The sequence below is a fragment of the Pocillopora damicornis genome, chromosome 7 (genome assembly GCF_964200805.1).
Source record: "Pocillopora damicornis chromosome 7, jaPocDami1.2, whole genome shotgun sequence".
NCBI lineage: Eukaryota > Metazoa > Cnidaria > Anthozoa > Scleractinia > Pocilloporidae > Pocillopora > Pocillopora damicornis.
Genome location: NC_142676.1, coordinates 21,800,960 through 21,824,992, shown reverse-complemented (window position 1 = coordinate 21,824,992; position 24,033 = coordinate 21,800,960). Strand labels below are relative to the sequence as shown.

The following is a 24,033-nucleotide window of genomic DNA, read 5'->3' as shown; positions in this document are numbered from 1 at the left end:
GTAAGAAAATTATGAGTATATTTAGGAATATGTAAAAATCGTTGCATTGCAACACGTAATATTATGAAGTTCCCTATATATGGTGAATTTAATTGAAGAGGCAATTATTGAGGAAACAATGCTTGAAGCGTTCGGTTTTAACTCTAGGTAATATAAAGTCATACTTGACTCACGGGGCACACGTCTCCTCTTTAGGGGTAGAAAATCATGAAGTACATGATCATCACTGATTACGTTGTTAAAAAGCTTAGAGTCCCTATCTTTAATTTAGTCAAGTATAGTTGTTTCTTTGTGGTGAAGCCAAACCTGAGGGCCTTCTTGAGAAACCAGTCGATTCTGTCTAGATATTTTCGCTGGTAAGCTGCACCCCAAACTTCAATCCCATGCAAGAATACGGACACGACGAGCGAGTTAAACAAATTATTGAGTTGATCTTTGAAAGATCCATAGGATTTGCATACCCTTAGAATGTACATTCAACTACTGGATTTGGATAGCATATCGTCGATATGAATGTCCCAGTTCGTAGCATCTTCCTGAAATGTGATTCCTAATATTTTTAGCCATGGCTTCCTTTTATTCCTGGTAATTCTGAAGACGATAACTTAGTAGTTTTGCCGTGTATGCACATTTCCTATGTTTTGGTAAAATTGAGACATCTCGTTTTTATCCGCCCACTTCTTCATGTTCTCAACCTCAGCGGCAGCAACATCTGTGCTTTGCCTAACAGGAACACTTATCTTTTCAACCGAGTGTGCGTTTTTTTATAATCAGGGGTCCTTTTTTTAACACTCCCGACGAATTCTCTTTTGCGAAGACCTTCTAACTCGTAAGCCGTAATCTGTAGCTTGCCAACAGAATCTCATGAAGGAATATAATCGCTTGTACAACCGTTCAAAGCACCTCTTCTAATTTAATCATAATAACGAAAGCCAACACCGAGGGGAAAGGGTCGTAGAAATTTCTCCACTTGGTTAAAGCATCCATTTGACGTTACAACGCAACAATACCCTTGCGATGTCCACTCATAAGACGGATATTTGTCATGTCACAATAAACTAGAAAAACATCGGGGCCACCTGCAAATGAATCAAAAATTGTAAATAACTGGGTCTCATTCCCTTCGCAGGTTAGCCAAATTGGTTTAGAGTTACTGTTGTGGGTATGGAAGGTGTCTATTCATCATTGTTGTCGTTTAGGTAATATCGCGATTTTTAAGCTGGTATATCGCTAAAACGAACGCAAAAGAGAAGATTGCTACTCCAACCAGCGACATCTTCCTGTTATTAAAAATACCTTAGAATTATCTAAGTGACTGAGGTTATTCTTTTTGCCGTGAGGTTTTTTCTTTCAGAGTGCCTCTCTTTACCCAAGAGTATAAATGAGTAGTGAATTGTCAGGGAAGCCTGATGAAATTTTAGGGAGGTAACCTTGCAAAGAATCGGCATCCTCTCCGGGGGGGGGGGGGAGGTTTATCTGTAACATCTGGAATTTAGTGTTGCCTTGACTTGAATGGGCTTTGTAGGCTCTGAGGTTAGTTGTGTGCACCTATACACTCTGTTCTGGATTTTTGCACCGCACACATCAAAGCTAAAGAATTGTGTGCTAGTTGCAGCCTTCTTAGATCTGCATTTCTTTATTTTGTATGATGTTCTTCTACCCACTGTAAAGAACAAACACAGGAAATAGCGGTATGTCTTATTATGTCTTAAGGTGCAGCCAAAGCTTGTCTTGCCATTGCCATCCGTTACTCAGCAACTCGCTTTACAGTGGGTCCTGATGGCAAATCTGACACACCCATTCTCAAGTATCAGCTCCAACAGAACGCTCTGGTGCCACTTCTGGCTGCTACTTACGCCACGGATTTTGCACTGCAATATATAAAAGATCGCTGGGCTTTTCAGGTACTGTGGCCTTGCAAAACGTCTTGTGTCTAACAAAGAATGATTGGAACAGTACGTGTATTTTTGTCCTTGTTTTTTTAGTGGACAATGTTATTATTCCACTCTTGGAAGTTGCATATGGGATATCCGAACTATAGCCTCTATCTAGTATCTTGAAAATACGCTTATCTGTTTCAACGAGTGAACAGTTTTGCGAGAGTAAAGCTCGAGGAAAACTGTGAGCAACAGAGGCTCAGCGAGGTCCTGCTACAGCTTTGTTTAAGATCTTATCATTCCATTTCCTTCATAGGCAGCTGATGGATCTGAGCATGCGGATGTAGTGATTATGTGTTGTGTTATAAAGGCTATAACTGGCTGGCATGTTGCTGAAACAGCTGCTATTTCCCGCGAGAGGTGTGGGGGCCAAGGGTATCTGTCCTGTAACAAGTTTGGCAGTGGTATCGCTGGTTCGCATTCCTCCATGACAGCCGAAGGGGACAACTCAGTCCTGATGCAGAAGGTGGCTTCAGAAAGGCTGATGAGTCTCAAGCCATCCATGTTGGAGGTAGCGGCCAGCTATGTGCCGAAGGCTGTGACCCGGATCTTCGGTTGGGCCAATCTCAACAACCCGAAATACTTGCAGGCGCTTTTAGAGTCACGAGAGAAAGATCTATTTTTGAGCCTTGGAATGAAGATGATGAAGGCTGGGAAGGAGGGAAGATTTGACACCTGGATGTACATGGAACAGGATCTTGTCCAAGCTGCTGCTCGTGCGTATGGTGAACGACTCATCAGTGAATGTTTTGGCAAAGCTCTTGACAAAGCTGACCCTGGTCTGCAACCAGTTCTCCAGAAACTTCATCATCTCTATCAGATGTCAGTCATCAAGAAGGATCTCGGCTACTTCACCACCTCGGGGCTGATGTCCACGTGGACTGGGGCTAAAGTTGGGAAGGCAGCTGCTGATCTGTGTCGAGAAGTGGCACCGCAGGCCACTGCACTGTGTGATGCATTTGGATTCACCGACGAAATGCTTAATGCCCCAATTGCCAGAGACTGGGTCAAATATAATGCAGTTGATAACAAAGGGGAAGTCGAAGGTGTGCAGTATTGATGCTGCCACCCGAAATTCGCTCAATCTTGTGAACGAACCCTTTTTTTCTGAAAGCTCCTGAAACAAAATTTGTCGTAAATTAGAATCACAGTGAACCATGTTCCTCAGGTGTATGCGCTAATAAAATAATTCCTCCATAGTTATTTAAGTGTTGGCTTTCTCTACTAGCAAGAAGTCATGTTTCGTCGTTGGGGATTTGGTTTGTTTCACTTATTCAGTGTTAGAAAGAAGAGGAACTGAGCTGAGCTATTTAATAAGCCATCGTGCATTTAAATAGGGGATGGGGAGGGGGGTAAGTTTCTGAAGAAACTGCCGTGCTGCGTCGGTGGGGTGGGTTCGGTGGACGTTTCGAGCGTTAGCCCTTCACTCTGGGAGGATGGTAGCGGTCAAGTTTGGCAAGTTTTCATCTCAAACATGCGTGAATGTTTCTTTTCATCACATCTCCCTTTACTGCAAACGAAGATTTAGAAGGGAGCCAACATTTATACCAAAGTTTAATTCGAATCTACGACGTAATAATACATATCGATTCAAAGAACGATCAAGAATTCTAATGTCAGAGGAAGGAAAGTGACGGAATATTTTGATTTTCAGAATTTATTTTCTCTCTCTGTTATAGGGGGTGAGGTGAGGGCGAGGGGGGGAGGAGAAGGTTTAATCAAATCCACCGAGAGATGGGGATGTGAGTCCATTAATGGACGTGCCCATTTTTCGGCTACGTAGGTGCACTAATTTTTATTAGATCCTGAGTTAAATTTTTGGCAGGGTAATTTTTTATTTGAGGTTAAAGAAAAAGGCTTAAACCCCTTCAGCTGTGACACCTAGAACCGGAAACTTTTTGTGATACTTTTTCATCATAATGGCCTAGGGGTCTACATATTTAATCTTTGTTGTATTATGATCTAAAGTGCAGAAACAGAATTGAGGACTAAGATAAAGTATTCTCTTCTTGAGTTAGGCGGTCATATAATAGTGGTTGACTTAAACATGTCTTCACTATACACGTGATTATTTATGGATTCATTTTGAAATAAAGTCTTGAGATAAATTTGTCGCACGAAAGATGCGTTTTTGTCACTAGTAGGTTGTGGTTGTGAGTCATTTTCAGCCGTGTTGAGATATCACATAACTTCACTCTCCTTACTCTACACTCTCTTTCCTTTGTCAACCAAAAAAAGGGATAATAATGATTTACAAAGGAACGAGGATTGCAAACAGTAAACTTGGAGAGTCTTTAACTTGTGAAGACATTTTGACGTGTAATTTTTCATTCGTGGCTAAGTAATTTTTCAAATGAATAAAGGGGGTAAGTTTCTGAAGAAACTGTGATGCTGCGTCGGTGGGAGAGTATAACAGGGTAATTTAGTATTATCAACTGGGTTGATAACGTAAATTGGCCATCGTAAAGAGTTTAAAAGCTGACGTTTCGAGCGTTAGCCCTTCGTCTACTGCTCTGACGAGGGGCTGTTATTTGAAGAAAAAAATAACTCAAAAACAAGCCATGAATTTTTATCAGTAATTGCCATAGCAACAACATTTAGGTTCTGAAAGAGTCGTCCATAGTAGTCCAAGGCTGTAGGTTTTTATTACTGACCTTTTACCGAGTGCTATGTGATAAACATTTGCCAAGGGAGAAATTATTTATGCATATGTGATATCCAAAGCCTTGTAAAGTACTCTATAGAGCCACGTTAAATAAATTTCTTGAAATAAACGACACTTTTAAAATAAAAAAAAAACCCGTTTCGACGGTTCTTCTGTCATCTTCAGTTCTATACGCTCATATTTCTCTGCTATGTCGTGGATGATATGAGTACATAGAACTAAAGATGACAGAAGAACTGTGGAAACGTTTTTTGATTTTAAAAGTGTCGTACATTTTCTTAAACTCGTTACATATTTGCTTCTATCCAGATCTTTTGACAATATCATCCACGACATAGCAGAGAAATATGAGCACATAGAACTGAAGATGACAAAAGAACTGTGGAATTATATATGTTGTTTAATTTTAAAAGTGTCGTTCATTTTCTTAAACTCGTTACATATTTGCTTCTATCCAGATCTTTTGACAATATCATCCACGACATAGGCAGAGAAATATGAGTACATAGAACTGAAGATGCCAGAAGAACTATGGAAATATATATGTTGTTTAATTTTAAAAGTGTCGTTCATTTTCTTAAATTCATTACATATCTGCTTCTATTCAGATCTTTTGACAATATCATCCACGACATAGGCAGAGAAATATGAGCACATAGAACTGAAGATGACAAAAGAACTGTGGAATTATATATGTTGTTTAATTTGAAAAGTGTCGTTCATTTTCTTAAACTCGTTACATATTTGCTTCTATCCAGATCTTTTGACAATATCATCCACGACATAGGCAGAGAAATATGAGCACATAGAACTGAAGATGACAGAAAACTGTGGAAATATATATGTTGTTTAATTTTAAAAGTGTCGTTCATTTTCTTAAATTCATTACATATCTGCTTCTATTCAGATCTTTTGACAATATCATCCACGACATAGGCAGAGAAATATGAGCACATAGAACTGAAGATGACAAAAGAACTGTGGAATTATATATGTTGTTTAATTTGAAAAGTGTCGTTCATTTTCTTAAACTCGTTACATATTTGCTTCTATCCAGATCTTTTGACAATATCATCCACGACATAGGCAGAGAAATATGAGCACATAGAACTGAAGATGACAGAAAACTGTGGAAATATATATGTTGTTTAATTTTAAAAGTGTCGTTCATTTTCTTAAATTCATTACATATCTGCTTCTATTCAGATCTTTTGACAATATCATCCACGACATAGGCAGAGAAATATGAGCACATAGAACTGAAGATGACAGAAGAACTGTATATGTTTTTTAATTTTAAAAGTGTCGTTCATGTTCTTAAATTCATTACATATTTGCTTCTATCCAGATCTTTTGACAATATCATCCACGACATAGGCAGAGAAATATGAGCACATAGAACTGAAGATGACAGAAAACTGTGGAAACATGTTTTTTAATTTTAAAAGTGTCGTTCATTTTCTTAAATTCGTTACATATCTGCTTCTATAAGTACAGGTATCACCTCTGATTGGTTGATAGATATTGTAATTTAATATGAGACCAGATAAGGAATAAGTATTGTATCGCTTCTGAGTGGGAGGTTTCCAAAATAATCAATATAGTAATTAAATACATTAAATATTCCAGATAATAAACGTTGATATAACTTTTTAGTATAACTACACTTGTTCAGTAACGCTAAGTAAATCAATTATCACACTGTTTGGAAAAAAAAATTACCCATGCTTTATAGATATCTGAATTGTATTTTTCTTCGAACTAATTCCTATACGGCTTTAATCAATTTCCGTCTTCAACAGTCTTGTTTTTTTTTTTTGTTTTTTTTTAAAAACGCCTTGTTTTTTTTAATTGTATTGATCTCATAACTTCCTTTACCGATCCCCTTGGGATTATATTTGATTGACAGTGTGTTCTGATTTTGGTTTGTATAAAACTGAAGAGCAAAACGACAATCGTTTATTAGAAGTGTCCTTCCCGGAGAATTGAGACAGAAAACACCCAAGGTAGGTTATGGTTCGTCTTAGGATGCAAAGCTGATTCAAGTTTATAAAAACAGAGACCACATAAAATCCAAAAATCCTGACCTTCACCCTGTTTCGTATGTAAAACCTTTACCACATGATCCTCGAAGAAACCGCGAGGGAAACTCTTAGAACAAAATCTGCTGTAAGAAAAAACAGTTATTACCTTACTTGAGAATTTCAAGATTATCTGAATTTGATGAATTCACTTCTTCTGCCATTCACGCCCGTTACTGCTTCAGTAAGTCGTTCATTTCGTTTATCACTCCTCTGATTACAGACTTAGTTGGGCTTCCACTCAAATATGTCATTCTTCATTACTTTTTTTTTATTTTTTAGCTTCGTACTTTTTTATACTCAATCACCATTACTTATGGTTGATTTAATCAAACCCGATCCTCGGATGTAACGTAATGTTTGAATTGAATGAAATTATAAATTCTATCTTATTTTTGTCTCTCTGTAGGGATTTGCTAAACATGAGAAACTTGGTCATTTTGTTGATTTTCGTGAGCTGTGCATTGTCGGTGGCGGCTGGTAAGTGCAGAACGAAACTTAAAATTCTTTCAAGTGACTCTGAATGCGAAGGAGGAGAGATTGTGAGCCGGAGTTGGTTACAGCTCCTTACCCCATGAAAACTTTCTACATTGGAGAATGGTGGGGTGTGATCTAGGAAATTTTAATCAGCTCGGTGACCAAGGCTAGGGTTCGCCACATTATGCTCGATATTTTACATCATTAGTTTATTTCTTAATGCTCGGAAAATGTCACAATTACGCTCAGTTAGCATCGCTGTTGTGTTGCATCACAATTAATATGAGAACTTCTGGAACTGCTGGAAGCCATTTTTTTTCTTGTTGTTTTTTATGGTACCTGGCTAATTTTTAACTAGGCCTAGTCTTAAAGTTTAAAAATATGTTATTCCTTATTTATTTTTAACTCGTGGATACGCGATAGCGCAGAAACGAGTTGTTGTGGGGACTTTGGGATATGCAAATTGGCGTGAACTCCTCGTAATTAGTCGCAAATTTGAATGATCTTTGAATCGTCCATCCGCTAAACATAACGAGGAGCAGCGAGAATCACGAAGTGTTTGTGAGTGACAGAGAGAGCTGTTGACATGGAAATTGGAAATCCCACGGAAACATGTACCCATTGTTGTGTGATCTTCCAGAATGTTTTAGAAGTAGCTGTTTCATCCCTGAATCAATATATAAATAGAATCTATTGTAATGTTACGGAACGTTCTAGATCCTCAACCGTACCTATAAAAGCCGAGCTTGTAACTAGATGTAGCGAGTAGTTTAGTTGCTGGTATAGCCCGTCAGATATCAATAAAGGTGTATGCTGCAGAATACAAGACGTCCACACTTCACCCGTGACATAAAAGAAATGTTAATTGACAGCATAATTTCTTTCGTTTACGCCAATTTCGGTCTTTTCGTTATAGTCGTTTCGTTTTGTTATTTTTCTATGCAATCGTGACTGTTCTGATGGTAAGAATGAATTATGATCGGTTTCTACAAGTTGTTGCCGAGCACGTGACCATAATCTGGCCGGTGTTGTTTTGATCACTTGACGATCTTTTTCGCTCAAACACACGACCGCCCGGCGAATTTGGTGGGCCGGCCCCGTATGGGGGTGCCCCCTCACCTTGGCGGTATTTTATAATTTTTTTTTTCTTTGTTGCTTTGGGTATTTTATAGTCGTTAGGGTCGGCAGCCATTGCACTGCGGCTGTCTTACCGCCTAAAATACAAAAAATTACAGCTCTTCTCCTCACTGAAACGACTTACATAGGAATTAATTCACAAAGAACCAGTGGGGAGGCGAAAGAAGGAAAAAAAACGGTGTGGCTGCACTGGTGACCAGGCATGAAGAGATCCTGAATTATGGGGAATGAGACTTAAACAGAAATGTTGATGAAGTCTGATAGGATTAAGCGATGTACTTACATGTATATTGCTTTACTTTTTTCCGTCAGCTTGCCAGGATAAGAACGTACATTGTAAATCCTGGGCATGGCGCGGTGAATGCGGAAAAAATCCAAAGTACATGCTATTCAATTGCCCCAAAAGTTGCGGAGTCTGTCCAGGTATGCATGATGCTTAAGAAGTGAAATAGATTACCCATAACGTTTTAAAATTTTGTGACGATAGATCCATGTCATGCTTTTTTTCTCTCTTTCTTGTGCTTACATTTTGATTCTGCTGCCAATTTATATACACCAATGGGCATTCCCTGACTTTTCAATCATAGTGTTTTTATTCAAAAATACTTTTTTCACCAACCCCACCCCTCCGATCTCACCTCTCCCCCCCTCCTCCCCCGATGGCCACATTTGCATAACTGTTAGCTTTCTTTGGATGATTCGTGTAAAGACATCAAAGCAAAAGACCTTTTGCGTATATTAGCGTATGCCATATACCACAATGGGTGGGTTGTCGTTGAATTTAATTGCAACCCTCAATAAAGGCCCTTTTAATTACAGCTCTTTCTCTCACTGAAATGACTTACATAGGAATTAATTCACAACGAACGAGTGGGGAGGCGAAATTAGGAAAACAAAAACGGTCCGGCAGCACAGGTGACCAGGCATGAGGAGATCCTGATTCTGGGGAATGTGATTCAGACAGAAATGTTGATGAAGTCTGATAAGATTAAGCGATATACTTACATGTATATTGCTTTACTTTTTCCCGTCAGTTTGCAAGGATAAGAACGTACATTGTAAATCCTGGGCATGGCGCGGTGAATGCGGAAAAAATCCAAAGTACATGCTATTCAATTGCCCCAAAAGTTGCGGAGTCTGTCCAGGTATGCATGATGCTCAAGAAGTCAAATAGATTACCCATAATTAAAATTTTGTGATGATAGATCCATGTAATGCCCTTTTCTCTCTTTCTTGTGCTTGCATTTTGATTCGGCTGCCATTTTGTACACACAAATGGGCATCCCTGACCTTTCAATCATAGTTTTTTTTATTCAAAAATGCTTTTTCACCACCTCCCCCTACTCCTGCCCCGACGGCCACATCTGCATAACTGTTAGCTTTCTTTGGATGATTCGTGTAAAGACACCAAAGTAAAAGGCCTTTTGCGTATATTAGCGTATGCCATAAGCCACAATGGGTGAGTTCTGGTTGAATTTAATAGCAACGGTCCGGCTTCACGGGTGACCAGGCATGTAGAGATCCTGATTCAGAGGAATGTGACTCAAACAGAAATGTTGATGAAGTCTGATAGGATTAAGCGATGTACTTACATGTATATTGCTTTACTTTTTTCCGTCAGCTTGCCAGGATAAGAACGTACATTGTAAATCCTGGGCATGGCGCGGTGAATGCGGAAAAAATCCAAAGTACATGCTATTCAATTGCCCCAAAAGTTGCGGAGTCTGTCCAGGTATGCATGATGCTTAAGAAGTGAAATAGATTACCCATAACGTTTTAAAATTTTGTGACGATAGATCCATGTCATGCTTTTTTTCTCTCTTTCTTGTGCTTACATTTTGATTCTGCTGCCAATTTATATACACCAATGGGCATCCCCTGACTTTTCAATCATAGTGTTTTTATTCAAAAATACTTTTTTCACCAACCCCACCCCTCCGATCTCACCTCTCCCCCCCTCCTCCCCCGATGGCCACATTTGCATAACTGTTAGCTTTCTTTGGATGATTCGTGTAAAGACATCAAAGCAAAAGACCTTTTGCGTATATTAGCGCATGCCAATCACCACAATGGATGAGTTCTCGTTGAATTTAAATGCAATCCTCTGTATAGGCCCTCGTAATTACAGCTCTTTCTCTCGCTGAAATGACTTGCATGGGAATTAATTCACAAGGAACGAGTGGGAAGGCGAAATTAGGAAAAAAGAAAAGGTCCGGTAGCATGGGTGACCAGGCATGATGAGATCCTGATTCAGGGGAATGTGATTCAAACAGAAATGTTGATGAAATCTGATAAGATTGAGCGATGCACGTACATGTATATTGCTTTACTTTTTTCCGTCAGCTTGCCAGGATAAGAACGAACATTGTAAATCCTGGGCATCGCGCGGTGAATGCCAAAAAAATCCAGGGTACATGTTGTTCAATTGCCCCGAAAGTTGCAAAGTCTGTCCAGTTATGCATAATGCTCAAGAAGTGAAACATTTTACATTTTGATTCTGCTGCCAGAAAAAAAATTTCAAAAAGGTTCTGAAATTTTGTTTCTTTTTAATGATATATTTAATTCTCTTTCTAATTTACGTGTAGTGATGAGCATTCTTTTTTTTAAAAAAGAGTCACAGAGGTTTATCTCAATAATAGCAATACTCCTAGCCGCTTCATGCAAAGGAAACTGGAGCTAAGTGCCGACCCCATGGGCCACTTGGGCCTGTATAGAGGCTTTTACTTTTTAATGAGATAAGGAGTTCAAAAGGAAAACGAGGACAGCGGTAGGAGAGATTTCCAATTTCAAGATAAATTGACTTAAATGGGTGGAACTTCGAAAATGCAATTCAGCCATAGAACAAACTTTAGCCTTTGGTTTATCACGGTGGTGTTCTGTTTTGTTTTGTTTTTTTTTTCTTATTGCAGAATCGAAGTGAAACACATCTAACCTGTCTTCCTCCGGATCAGATGGAAAAGATTTGAGGCAGAAGTCTTATTTTGCCAGCATAATCTGGGTTGGGTGAAGGAAAATGCTGGGTTACTAATGTAAGGGTTTTTTTTTCGCTGTGCTTAATGTAGAATTTCAAGCCTCATCATCTGGAAAATAAAACAAATGATCAACTCAAAGGCTGTGGTTGATTCTCTTTGTTATTAGCAACCATTTCTTAATTAACCCCAAGAGGTTCAAAACAAGGAAAGACGAAGGGGAAGGGATAAATTGGTTGAAATGAAAAATAGGTCGCGCTGATATGGCAGTTTAACTTGAAACGACCATTTTTTTTATCTATCTTCGGACGCGATGGCCCAATAGGCAGTGAGCTGGATTTCGTTTCGAGAGGTCTGGGTTCGAGACCTGACCGGGTATTGTGTTGTGTTCCTGAGCAAAACACTTTATTCTCACAGTGCCTCTATCCACCCAGGAGTATAAAAGGTACCGAATAATTATTAGGAAAGACTGATGAAATGCTGGAGGGGGGGGGGGGGGGGGTAATCTCGCGATGTACTAGCATCCCATCATGCTAAGGGAACCGAGTTAAACTATAGCCGGGTGGGCCATGTGACTCGAATACAGACATTTTTTACTCAGCTGTATCTATGAAATACATTTTTGAGTTAAATCCGACGCTGTTTCACAATTTCATTTTCATATTTTTTTTACGAATCTACCAAGCTAATGACATCATATCAAGAAATTGAAGACCGGCAAACTGTTCAAATAAAATAAACATTCCGAAATTCAATGGTTTTTTTTCAATGCGAATGCAAAACAAACACGAGACTACGCAAATGTTATTAACTGAACTAAATGAAAAACAAATTATCACAGAATTAGATAAAGTGCTTCTTGGTTTTCTGGATAAAGTGATAATCAAATGACTTAATACGTGCAACAGATTGAAGGTCAGTGAATAATGATTATTCGAAAACGAAACTTCTCTCCAGCTTTAGTTTACGCAACACCAAGAAAAACTATAAATCGAACTCGAAGATTGAACCAGTTAACAAGACAGTGTTTTTTTCATTTCCATGGGCCGTTACGCCTAACGACAAGTTAAGAAAAGAGCCGGAATGAAAATGGCACTGATGTAAGGTATCTTTAGAGGGCTCTACCTTTACCAAGAAGCAAGAAGTTATGTTTCGTCGTAGAGGATTTGGTTTATTTGACTTATTCAGTTTTAGAAAAAAGAGGAACTGAGCTGAGCTATTAAATAAGCCATCGTGCATTTGAATAGGGGGTGGGGGAGTAGGGGGGGGGTTAAGGTTCTGAAGAAACTGCGGTGCTGCATCGGTGGGGTGGGTTGTGTGGACGTTAGGCCTTCACTCTGGGAGGATGGTAGCAGTCAAGTTTGGCGAGTTTTCATTTCCAACATACGTGAATGTTTGTTTTCATCATTTCTCCCTTCACTGCAAACGAAGATTTAGAGGGAAGCCAACATTTATACCAAAGTTTAATTCGAATCTACGACGTAATGACACATATCGATTCAAAGAACGATCAAGAATGCTATTGTCAGAGGAAGGAAAATGACGGAATATTTTGATTTTCAGAATTTATTTTCTCTCTCTGTTATAGGGGGTGAGGTGGGGAGAGGAGGTTGAATCAAATCCACCGAGATGAGGATGTGATCCATCAGTGGACGTGCACATTTTTCGGTTATGTAGGTGCATTAATTTTTATTAGATCCTGGGTTAAATTTTTGGCAGGGTAATTTTTCATTCGAGGTTAAAGAAAAAGGCTTAAACCCCTTCAGCTGGACACCTAGAACCGGAAACTTTTTGTGATACTTTTTCGTCATACTGGCCTAGAGGTCTATATATTTAATCTTTGTTGTATTATGATCTAAAGTGCAGAAACAGAATTGAGGACTAAGATAAAGTATTCTATTCCTGAGCTAGGCGGTCGTATAATAGTGGTTGACTTACATATGTCTTCACTATGCACGTGATTATTTATTGATTCATTTCGAAATAAAGTCTTTAGATAAATTTGTCTCACGAAAGATTCGTTTTTGTCATTAGTAGGTTGTGGTTGTAATTCATTTTCAGCCGTGTTGAGATATCACATACCTTCACTCTCCTTACTCTACACTCTCTTTCCTTTGTCAACCAAAAAAAGGGGTAATAATGATTTACAAAGGAACGAGAATTGCAAACAGTAAACTTGGAGAGTCTTAAAAGACATTATGACGTGTAATTTTACTTCCGTGGCCAAGTAATATTTCAAATGAATAAAGGGGGTAAGTTTCTAAAGAAACTGTGATGCTGCGTCGGTGGGAGAGTAAAACAGGGTAATTTAGAATTATCGACTGAGTTGATAACGTATATTGGCCATCGCAAAGAGTTTAGAAGCGGACGTTTTGAGCGTTGTAGTTTCTCGTCACGTTGAATTCAGTGTTTACACGAGTAAGCGTCCCCCCCTACCCCCGATACCTGCCGCGGCCGAAGTTCGCTACACCTAAGTCGATTTCACCAACATTATGAGGAAGACTATTTCAATACTTTATTTACCACAGAACTAAGGAGAGTTTACAATATATTGGCACCCAGCCACTTGTACAATTATGTAACTTTAAAAATTTATGTCTGGAGTTTCTAACTTTCATAGGTAATATTCATACTCATGTAAATCTCGATCGTTTGTTGTTGTAAGTCTACGCCTAAGTTTAGAACGCAAAGTTTATGCTCTGGAGAACATTTCTTGTCTAAGTGTAATTTGCTACGAATATCTTAACTAACGAAAACATTTCCATACGTTGTCTTGCTACCATTTCAAATCTAGTTACTTATATATAGAATCTTGAGCAGATGAGGTGAGTTGCTGGCCGTACAAATGGAGTACATTTTGGCGACCGAAGCTACGAATAGAAGGTATTGAGAGATTGCAGTAATTATTAATTATTGTAATTTGAAAAGTTATTCAGGGGGTTTGCTGATGTAGCGAGCTCGAAGTTGAATATTGAGAACATGAAGTGAACATGTATTTAAATATAGCGAACATGTAGCGAACATGAAGCGAACATGAAGCGAACATGTAGCGAACTTGTAGCGAACATGAAGCGAACATGTAGCGAACATGTAGCCAACGCGAACTTAGCGAAGAAATATAAAACTTCGGTTTTACCAAAAGCACTCGCACGTTTCATTCTGAAGCCTCTTGTTACTTTCGGAAATTAAACTTTTTCTGTAGAATATATCAGACTTTTCGTATTTTTTTATTATTTTTAGCATTATTATTCGCTTTTAAAGAGATTTTTCTTATCATCTCTCCTCCCATATATTTCTCAGAACTCTGGGACTCTAATGTGAGTCGATTATAATTAAGGATTTCATACAGAAAGAGGGTACAATTCTGCATTTTGTCACGATTTTCAGCTCTTTTAAACTTTCAGAGTTAGCCTTTTTAAATAACGGTAGAATCACACGAATCTTTCACCGATTCTCCAATTAAAGATGTACTTCCAAGAAACGACTCCACTAGTAATTAAAAAATAAGGTAGTAACTGCTGAGTGTATGTCACTTACCACAAGGAAGCAAACTATTCACCAAGATAAAAAAGCGTGATTCCACGAATCCGATAACGGGTGCATGGGCGCTCCCTATGTGACAATGACAGGCCGTTCGTTATGACAAAACTGAGCGCTTTAAAAGAAGTTGTTCTCCGATGATGTACCTCCATGCCAATAACTTGTAACTCAGGGATTTTAGGGAACTTAACACGTCACATAACGTATACATTTGTGGATTTTACTTGTATGAACATATTGTATTATACTTTTGTAAAATTGTAAGGCCCATAGTACATTTTAAAAATTAGGTAAGCGTTTAAACTTTTTGAAAGTTCGTATTCATAAACAACGATGCATAATGATTTTATTAACATCAAATATATTTATTTATAAATAGTTTCAGGAGTCCAAACAAGAAGTTAAAAAAGATCCGCTGACTTTTATCCAAAGCACAATATATGTCATATATCGAGTTCAAGGAATGGTATTTTTTCCTCGATGTTTAATCAACAATGAGACCCATTTTTCTGTCACAAGTGTTTACCGTAAGAAAATCTTCAGGGGCCTGTAGACTAATTATTTTAGTTTTATACCTTATCCCTACAAACTGGGTCTCACCTGCACTCTTGTTGATAGAGTCTACAAGATCAACAACGCATGGTCGGGTTTCCACGAAGACATCAAGAAACTCACTGAAATCCTTGAAAAGAATCTTTTTCCAGCCCATCTGGTTGAAAGGGTTGTCAATCGATACCTGACGCTCACCCATAATGAGTGCAATCTCCCGGTCTCCGTTTCAGACCCTACGCCTACCTTTTATTTTAAATTACCTTACATTGGCCCTTTACTGTGGTCAAGCAAAAAAGGGCTCGCCAATTTGTGAAGCGTTATTGTAACAACATCGATGTTAAGTTGGATTTTTCATCTTTTAAAATAGGTAATATGTTTGGTGTGAAAGACCCAATCCCTCGTGGGCTCTGTACGTTTGTGGTTTACAAGTTTTTATGGGCGGGCTGTAACGCCTACTATGTTGGCGAAACCTCTCGGCATTTATCCACACGCGTAAGTAAGCACTTGGTCAGTGATGGGACCTCTCACATTTTAAGACGTCTTGACATAACTCTCCACAATGTCGCACTCTTTGTTCTGATGGGTGTTTTAACATCTTAGATCACGCTTCCACAACTTTTCAACTTTAAATCTAAGAAGCTATCCGCATTCAATGGGAGAAACCTACACTACACAATTATCAACTTTATCATGTTAATTTAAAACTTTCCTTGTAAAAGCATACATTATTCTGTTACTGTTGCTTGTTTTGTCCAATCAGCATTTTGTTAAACACTTTAAATTAAACTTTGTACCTTGTATTATTCAGAAGTAAAGATGACAGAATAACTATCGAAACATGTCTTTAAAAAGTGTCGTTCATTTTCTTAAATTCGTTACATATCTGCTTCTATCCAGACCTCATGTCGTATATCACTTGAGAGGTTCCGGAAACAAGCTAAATACCAATTGAATAACAAATTGGCGCACATGACTTTTATCCAAAGCACAATATTGTTAAAAGTATTTTTAAAGGAACTGGGTGCTATTCATAAGAGTTACCTGATTATAAATTCAGTGCGGAGGATGAAAAGTACCACTTGTTTACACCATAAGTCACCTCTGAGGAAAAGAGATGTCGAACGTGCTAAATTTAAGAATTTGTTCATGCTTAGCATGCGTATATCGAGTTCTGGATGCACACGGGAAGTTTGGAGAGCACGAAAACTGCGTAAGAGTAGCTCGAGACACAGCCGAGAGCAACTTTAGCTTTTTGAGTGTATAGCGGCTCAATAGGACTTATATGGGGCAAGCACGCGCGCTATGTTTCAATTAACAATTGGTTCATACGTCAGCGTGCGTTCATCGAGATATGAAGCACGCGGGAAGTTTGAGAGCACGAAAGATGCGTAAGAGTTGCTTGAATCGTAGCCGAGAGCAACTCCCGCTTCTTGAGTGCTCTCCAAACCTCCCAAGTGCTTCATATCCCGATGAACGCACAGTTGACGTATGAATCAATTGTTTTATAACATTTTCAAATTTTTTTCCTCAAGGGATTTGTTTGCTAACGTCATGAGCGTGCACAAAAGAAATATGAAGCACGCTCACGCAATTGACTTTGATTAGACAAATTTACTAGCTATGTTATAGTAAAATTTAAGAACTAATTTGTTGATTGGGAATTCAACATGGATTTAACCTAAAAAACGAGAATATCAAAGAGGTTAAAAATGTGAGAAGGGTCATTGTCAGGAAATTCCTGTGCAGGATCAATTCTTTATAAGTTAAAGTCATTTTCTTCGTAAATAAACATCTTTTCGCAACATGGAAATATTCCAATTTTTAGCCGGAACTTGTGTTTACGTAAAAACATCTGTCTCCATGTCAATTTTACGATCACAATATGAAAAAGGTGCCCGACCGAAATTCTACCTGAGAGAAATAATCTAAGTACTAATTGAATAAAAAATTGATTGCAGACGCACAACAACATGGGAGCTATTTTTAAGCATCTTTGAGGGCCGGAATCTTCAATCCTCGAAACTTATCGGCTAATCACGCGCTCGTAAACAATCTATCTTTTTACAATAGGGACCACGGTCAGGAATTTTCCACGACACACGCAGCAAAGCAAAGAAAGCAAACTAGCCGAAAAAAAAGTTATTCATTGGTGTATGTTAGTCTGCATGGGAAAAACTGTGCCTTTTGTCTTGATTGCCGCGTTCAGCTTTCGGACTTGTTCTATCCTCACTGGAGATCATAAGGACCCCCACCCAACCCCCTGGTAAATAATATGTATCAGAAATTGAATATAAGACATGCTAAAGCACAGGTATAAATTTTGATAGGTTGATAAATATTGCAATGTAATACGAGACCAGATGAGGCAAAAGTATAGAAATTAAGTATATTTAATTCCTATTACTACATTTGTTCAGTAACTCTAAGTAAACCAACCATCGCACTTTTTGCTGAAAAATTACCTATGTTTCACAGATATCTGAGTTGTATTTTTCCCCGAACTAATTCCTTCGTGGTTTTAATCAATTTCCGTCTTCAACAGTCTTGTTATCAATTTTTTTAAAAAAAAAACGCCTTGTTTTTTTTAAATATATTGATCTCATGACTTCTCTTACAGAACCGCTCAGGAATATGCTTGATTGACAGTGTATTCTGGTTTTGATTTGTATAAAAAATCAACGGCAAAACGACAATCGTTTAGTAGAAGTGTCCTTCCCGGAGAACTGAGTCAGAACACAACCAAGGTAGGTTATGGATCGTCTTAGAATGCTAAGCTGATTCAAGTTTAAAAGAACGGAGACCACTAATGCTAAGTCTCTGCCTAAGATGACGAAAGACAATCTTTTGCACAATAACTTCCTCGTTCTTTATGAAACACGGTTGAAAACTTATATACGTTCACGCCCATTCTCCACAGGTTCCAAACTGCGTGAGTTCAGACTTGTGGAATCGTTGAAACTTCAAGAAGATTCACGGTATGTACAGTTTCTCTTATAACCGATCGTTCATCACAGAAGCACAGAGGCAAAATATCAAAGAACTGTTCCTTTCGAACCAAAAAAAAAAAGTCATTTCGAGCCAATTCTCTCAAAACTTAGCAATAAAAAACCTTTATGAGGTTGTTTCTAATCCAAATTTTTTGTGTTGCTTAGATTCGATCAGTAATCGTTATCATTAAGTGGGGCATGGCGCTCTGGCAGGACTAGTAGGTTTCCTAATATATACCAGTAACAGTTCTAAACAGTCATCGATCTTGTCGTTTCAAAAATCCTGATCTTCACCCTCTTTCGCATATAAAACCTTTACCACATGATCCTCGGAGAAACTGCGAGGAAAACTCTTAGAACAAAATCTGCTGTGAGAAAAACGGGGTTTTATCGTACTTGAGAATTTAAAGATTATCTGAATTTGATGAATTCACTTCCTCTGTCATCCACGCCCGTTACTGCTTTAATAATTCGTTCATTTCCTTTATCACTCCTATGATTACAGAACTTATCAATAAAGGGCAAAATTACTGAGCGCTGATTGGTTGAGAGAGAGGGCATTTTTCTTAATCGAGGGCATTTTTAGTAATCAAGAGAGGGCATGATTACCTGTTAATGATTGGCTAATCCGTTGCATAGCAACCGTTTGCTATCTTGAAATTTGTTAAAAATAGACTGCGCGCGTGATTTTCCTTCGTATAAATTTTGCCCTTTATTGATAAACAAGTAATCCCATGAGACCTCGTACTATTAAGGATTAATTGCACTTGAGTTTTCAAAATTTTCGAATTTTGGAAAATTTTGAAAACTCTCGTGCAATTAATCCTTAATAGTACTTGGCCTCATGTGATTACCTATACTAATTAATTGGGCTTCCACTCAGTTCTACCACCATTACTTTGGTTGATTTAACCAAAACCCGATCAACGGACGTAACATTATGTTTGAATGGGATAAAATTATAAATTCTACCTCATTTTTGTCTCTCAGTAGATATTTGCTAAACATGAGAAACTTGGTCATTTTGTTGATTTTCGTGAGCTGTGCATTGTCTGTGGCGGCTGGTAAGTGCAGAAGGAAGCTCAAAATTCTTTCAAGTGACTCTGAATGCGAAGGAGGAGAGATTGTGAGCTGGATTTGGTTGGTAACAGCTCCTCCCCTCATGAAAACTTTCTACATTGGAGAGTGGTGGGGCGTGACGTAGGAAACTATAGTCAGCTCGGATCCAAGGCTAGGGTTCGCCACATTATGCTTGATATGTTACACTATTTAGTGAATTCTTAATGTTCAGAAAATGTCACGATTACGCTCAGTTAGCATCACTCTTGTGTTGCATTATAATTAATATGAGAACTTCTAGAACTGCTGGAAGCCATTTTTTTTGGCTTCTTTGTAACCAGGCCTGGCCTCGTTTTCATTCTTTATTACTTTTTGTTTGCTTTTTCAGTTTTGTCCTTTTTTTTTTGTACTTTTTTTATGCTTGATGCTTGATTATTTTTCCTCGCTGTTAAACTCAAAATTATGCTTGAAGTGGAACACTCTAACTAAGGCCCTGACTGATAGCAAGGGATTTGAATCTATTGCTGATAGTAAGTGAAGGGAGAGGTAAACGAGCAACGAAGAATGACTGGTAAAATCGTTGCTTTCCTAACGAAAGACTGCCATATTGATTTTTTCCAAAAGAAGCAAGGAAAATATTATACAAAGAGAAATTTTAAAGAAATCTGACTCATGGAATTCTTTAGGAGTGAGTTTATGTTTTCATTGCCTTACTTTTTTTCCGTCAGCTTGCAAGGATAAAAACAAAAATTGTAAATCATGGGCATTGAGCGGTGAATGCAAAAAAAATCCAAAGTTCATGGTGATCAATTGCCCCAGAAGTTGCACAATCTGTCCAGGTATGCATGATACTCAAGAAGTGAAAAAAGATTACCCATAACGTTTTAAAGTTTTTTGAGAATAGATCCATGTAATGCTTTTTTCTCTCTTTCTTGTGCTTACATTTTGATTATGCTGCCAATTCATATACACCAATAGGCATTCCCTGACTTTTCAACCATAGTGTTATTCTTCAAAAAAACGTTCAAGCTCTTTCCCCTCCACCCTCCCTCCCTCCCCCCCCCCTTTCTTCTCCTTCCCCGACGGCCTCCTCGACATAACTGTTAGCTTTCCTGGTAGTCGATATGCAAGTTCAGCGTTAAATTTGGGTGTTTTTTGTAGAGACATCAAAGCAAAAAGACCTTTTGCGTTTATTAGCGCATGCCATATACCACAATGGGTTAATTCTCGTTTAATTTAATTGCAACCCCCTGCACAGTCCCTCGTAATTACAGCTCTTCTCCTCACTGAAATGACTTACATGGGAATTAATTCACAAGGAACGATTGGGGAGGCGAAATTAAGAAAAAAAACGGTCCGGCAGCACGGGTGACCAGGCATGAAGAGATCCTGATTCAGGGGAATGTGATTCAAAGGAATGTGATTCAAACAGAAATGTTGATGAAATCTGGTAAGATTAAGCGATGCACTTACATGTTATTGCTTTACTTTTTTTCCGTCAGGTTGCAAAGATAAAAACAAAAATTGTAAATTCTGGGCATCGATCGGTGAATGCGGAAAAAATCCAAATTTCATGCTGTTCAATTGCTCCAAAAGTTGCGGAGTCTGTCCAGGTAAGCATGATGCTCAAGAAGTGAAATAGATTACCCATAACGTTACAAAAATTTGCGATAATAGATCCATGTAATGCTTTTTTCTCCCTTTCTTGGGCTTAAATTTTGATCCCGCTGCCGATTCATCTACACCAATGGGCATTCCCTCACTTTTCAACCATAGTGTTATTCTTCAAAAAACGTTCAAGCTCTTTCCCCTCTACCCCTCCCCCCCCCCTCTCCTCTACTCCTTCCCCGACGGCCACCTCTACATAACTGTTAGCTTTCTTTGTAGTCAATATGCCAGTTCAGCATTAAATTTAAGTGATTCTTGTGAAGACATCAAAGCAGAAAGACCTTTGCGTTTATCAGCGCATGCCATATACCACAATGGGTGAGTTCTCGCTGAATTTAATTGCGACCCTCTGTATAGGCCCTTGTATAATTACAGCTCTTTCACTCACTGAAACGAATTACATAGGAATTAATTCACAAGGAACGAGTAGAGAGGCGAGATTAGGAAAAAAGAAAAGGTCCGGCAGCACGGGTGACCAGGCATGAAGAGATCCTGATTCAGGGGAATACGATTCAAACAGAAATGTTGATGAAATCTGATAAGATACGCGATGCACTTACATTTACACTGCTTTACTTTTTTCCTTTCAGTTTGTAAGGATAAAGTCAAAGGTTGTAAATCTAAGGCAGCAAACAGTGAATGTACGAAAAACAAAAATTACATGAAGCGTAATTGCCCCAAAACTTGCCGCTTCTGTTAGGTAAGCATGTGCACAAGTAATCGTTTAAAAAATCATATAGATTAGCGGAAACTTTAAAACGTTTTAAAAATGTGTGTTTTGTGTCTCATTTAATTCTCTTAGTTATTTACATGTGGTGATGAGCATTCTTTTCTTAAAAAAAAAAAAACAAACAAAACAATAAAAAAAAAGAAATCACAGAGGTTTATCTCTCTTGACAAAAAGTGCGATTTGTCACCCTGTCCGTAATAACAGCTGTCTTCTTAAATTCATAAATGTGGCTCAAATGGTTTTTTAAAATGGCTTTCGTAATGGGGAAAAAGACCAATGAGAATGGATTAGGAGGATCTACCCCCTTTTCGTATTTAAATTGAGAGGTCTCTAATGAGATGACAAGGAGTTCAAAAGGAAAACGATGGCAGCGGTAGGAGGAATTTCCAATTTCAAGAAAAATTGACTTAAATAGAGGTGAAACTTTGAAAATGCATTTCAACTATGATACAAATATTTGCCTTTGGTTAATCACAGTGGTGTTTTTTTTCTTATTGCAGAATCAAAATAAAACCTTCTGACCTGTCTTCTTCCGGATCAGATGGAAAAGATATGAGGCAGTAGTATCATTTTGCTTGCATGATTTGGGTTGGGTGAAGGAATGAGCTGGGTTGCTAATGTAAGGGGTTTTTTTTCGCTGTGCTTATTGCCGAATTTTAAGCCTCGTTATCTGGAAAATAAACAGATGATCAACTCAAAGTCTGTGGTTGATTCTCTTTGTTATTAACAACCATTTCTTAATCAACCCAAGGGATAAATTGGTTGAAAATGAATAATAGGCCGCGCTGATATGGCATTTTAACTTAAACCGACCATTTTTTTTAATCTACCTACGGACGCGATTGCCCAATAGGCAGTGCGCTGGATTTCGTTTCGAGAGGTCTGGGTTCGAGACCTGACCAGGTATTGTGTTGTGTTCCTGAGCAAAACACTTCAATCTCACAGTGCCTCTATCCACCCAGGAGTATAAAAGGGTACCGAATAATCATTAGGAAAGACTGATGAAATACTGGGGGGTAATCTCGCGTACTAGCATCCCATCATGCCAAGGGAACCGAGTTAAACTATAGCTTGGTTGGCCACGTGACTCGAATACAGACATTTTTTACCCACCTGCATCTATGAAATACATTTTTGAGTCAAATTCATAGCTGTTTCACAATTCTATTTTCATATTTTCTTTACGAATTTACCAAACTAATGATATCATATCAAGAAATTGATGACTTTACAAAATTAAATTACTTATCTACTCTGAAAGACCGGCGAATTGTTCAAATAAAATAAACATTCCGAAAATCAATGTTTTTTTTCAATGTGAATGCAAAGCAAACGCGAGACTACGCAAACATTATTAATTGGGCTAAATGAAAAGCAAATTATCACAGAAATATAAAAGATTAATTGCCTTTTGGTTTTCTGGATAAAGCGATAATGAAATGGCTTAATACGTGCAACAGATTGAAGATCAGTGAATAATGATTATTCAAAAACGAAACTTCTCTCCAGCACTAGTTTACGCAACACCAAGAAAAACCATAAATCGAACTCGTAGATTGAACCAGTTAACAAGACAGTGTTTTTCTCACTTCCATGGGCCGTTACGCCTAACGACTAGTAGGAGAGTAAAAGCAGGCTCAGTCCAAATAATGAAAAGAGCTGAAATTAAAATGGCACTGATTTAAGGTATATGTAGAAGGCTATACCGTTACCATAGCTACCGAATAAATGATCGAAAATTGAGGGTTACTGAAGATTCTGCGACCGCACAAAAATTTTCATTTTTTTATTGATGCTGCCACCCAAAATTCGCTCAACCTTGTAAACGCACTTTCTTTTTTCCGAAAGCTCCTGAAACAAAATTTGTCGTAAATCAGAATCACAGGAAACCCTATTTCTTACGTGCATACGCTAAAAAAATAAGTCCTCCATTGCAATTTAAGTGTTGGCTTCCTCTACGAGCAAAAGTCATGTTTCGTCGTAGAGGATTTGGTCTGTTTGACTTATTCAGTTTTAGATAGAAGAGGAACTGAGTTGAGCTATGAAGTAAGCTATCGCGCGAAGAAGAAACTGCGGTGCTGCGTCGGTGGGGTGGGTTTGGTGGACGTTTCGAGCGTTAGTCCTTTACTCTGAAGGGATGGTAGCAGTCAAATTTGGTAAGTTTTCATTTCCAACATACGTGAATGTTTGTTTTCATCGCATCCCCCTTCACTGCAAACGTAGATTTAGAA

The 24,033-nt window shown here is 38.3% G+C and overlaps 4 protein-coding genes and 1 pseudogene across 9 annotated transcripts in view; 3 read left to right on the top strand and 2 right to left on the bottom strand.

The window, feature by feature from the left end:
- Nucleotides 1-11,407, top strand: part of LOC113682819 (uncharacterized) — a 29,583-nt gene extending 18,176 nt beyond the window's left edge. Inside the window, exons 1-6 of one of the 5 annotated variants that reach the window (XM_089211373.1) lie at nucleotides 6,361-6,608; nucleotides 7,093-7,163; nucleotides 8,610-8,720; nucleotides 9,332-9,442; nucleotides 9,919-10,029; nucleotides 11,207-11,407. In XM_089211373.1, coding sequence (XP_089067499.1) covers nucleotides 7,106-7,163; nucleotides 8,610-8,720; nucleotides 9,332-9,442; nucleotides 9,919-10,029; nucleotides 11,207-11,217 — 402 coding nt within the window. In that variant the 5' untranslated portion in view covers nucleotides 6,361-6,608; nucleotides 7,093-7,105 and the 3' untranslated portion in view covers nucleotides 11,218-11,407. Of the gene's footprint in view, nucleotides 1-6,360; nucleotides 6,609-7,092; nucleotides 7,164-8,609; nucleotides 8,721-9,331; nucleotides 9,443-9,918; nucleotides 10,030-10,640; nucleotides 10,913-11,206 lie in introns of those variants that run through there. The other 4 variants (XM_089211370.1, XM_089211372.1, XM_089211369.1 and 1 more) reach the window with 4 other exon arrangements.
- Nucleotides 89-987, bottom strand: LOC149043117 (uncharacterized; annotated as a pseudogene).
- Nucleotides 1,086-3,140, top strand: LOC149043116 (uncharacterized). Its single transcript, XM_089211382.1, has 3 exons — nucleotides 1,086-1,199; nucleotides 1,714-1,904; nucleotides 2,194-3,140. The coding sequence occupies exon 3, from the start codon at nucleotides 2,230-2,232 to the stop codon at nucleotides 2,995-2,997; it is 768 nt and encodes a 255-aa protein (XP_089067508.1). The 5' UTR covers nucleotides 1,086-1,199; nucleotides 1,714-1,904; nucleotides 2,194-2,229; the 3' UTR covers nucleotides 2,998-3,140.
- A 2,522-nt stretch (nucleotides 11,408-13,929) lies between the features above and the next one.
- LOC149043115 (uncharacterized) lies at nucleotides 13,930-15,686 on the bottom strand. The gene is made up of 3 exons (XM_089211390.1): nucleotides 15,407-15,686; nucleotides 14,804-14,878; nucleotides 13,930-14,136 (listed from the first exon to the last, which is right to left on the bottom strand). Exons 1-3 carry the CDS (start codon nucleotides 15,555-15,557, stop codon nucleotides 14,057-14,059), a joined length of 306 nt encoding a protein of 101 aa, XP_089067516.1. The 5' UTR covers nucleotides 15,558-15,686; the 3' UTR covers nucleotides 13,930-14,056.
- A 1,735-nt stretch (nucleotides 15,687-17,421) lies between these two features.
- LOC113682818 (uncharacterized) lies at nucleotides 17,422-22,501 on the top strand. Of its 2 annotated transcripts, XM_089211385.1 has the most exons (8): nucleotides 17,422-17,621; nucleotides 17,976-18,102; nucleotides 18,276-18,333; nucleotides 19,339-19,409; nucleotides 20,133-20,243; nucleotides 20,907-21,017; nucleotides 21,663-21,772; nucleotides 22,303-22,501. In XM_089211385.1, the coding sequence occupies exons 4-7, from the start codon at nucleotides 19,352-19,354 to the stop codon at nucleotides 21,770-21,772; spliced, it is 390 nt and encodes a 129-aa protein (XP_089067511.1). In that variant the 5' UTR covers nucleotides 17,422-17,621; nucleotides 17,976-18,102; nucleotides 18,276-18,333; nucleotides 19,339-19,351; the 3' UTR covers nucleotides 22,303-22,501. The 2 variants fall into 2 exon arrangements, with proteins under 2 accessions (XP_089067511.1, XP_089067512.1); XM_089211386.1 differs by lacking the exon at nucleotides 17,422-17,621 and having other exon boundaries at nucleotides 18,021-18,102; nucleotides 19,336-19,409.
- Nucleotides 22,502-24,033: the final 1,532 nt, after the last annotated feature.

Bases quoted from the DNA above. Each gene is read 5' to 3' on its own strand.
- LOC149043116 (XM_089211382.1), top strand. From the start codon at position 2,230: ATGTGTTGTGTTATAAAGGCTATAACTGGCTGGCATGTTGCTGAAACA.
- LOC149043115 (XM_089211390.1), bottom strand. From the start codon at position 15,557: ATGGGTGAGCGTCAGGTATCGATTGACAACCCTTTCAACCAGATGGGC. The intron at 14,879-15,406 runs GTGAGACCCAGT...ATTGTCACATAG, and splicing joins CTCTATCAACAAGAGTGCAG to GGAGCGCCCATGCACCCGTT. The intron at 14,137-14,803 runs GTAAGTGACATA...TTCTATTCGTAG, and splicing joins GAATAGTTTGCTTCCTTGTG to CTTCGGTCGCCAAAATGTAC.
- LOC113682818 (XM_089211385.1), top strand. From the start codon at position 19,352: ATGAGAAACTTGGTCATTTTGTTGATTTTCGTGAGCTGTGCATTGTCT. The intron at 20,244-20,906 runs GTATGCATGATA...TTTTTCCGTCAG, and splicing joins AAGTTGCACAATCTGTCCAG to GTTGCAAAGATAAAAACAAA. The intron at 21,018-21,662 runs GTAAGCATGATG...TTTTCCTTTCAG, and splicing joins AAGTTGCGGAGTCTGTCCAG to TTTGTAAGGATAAAGTCAAA.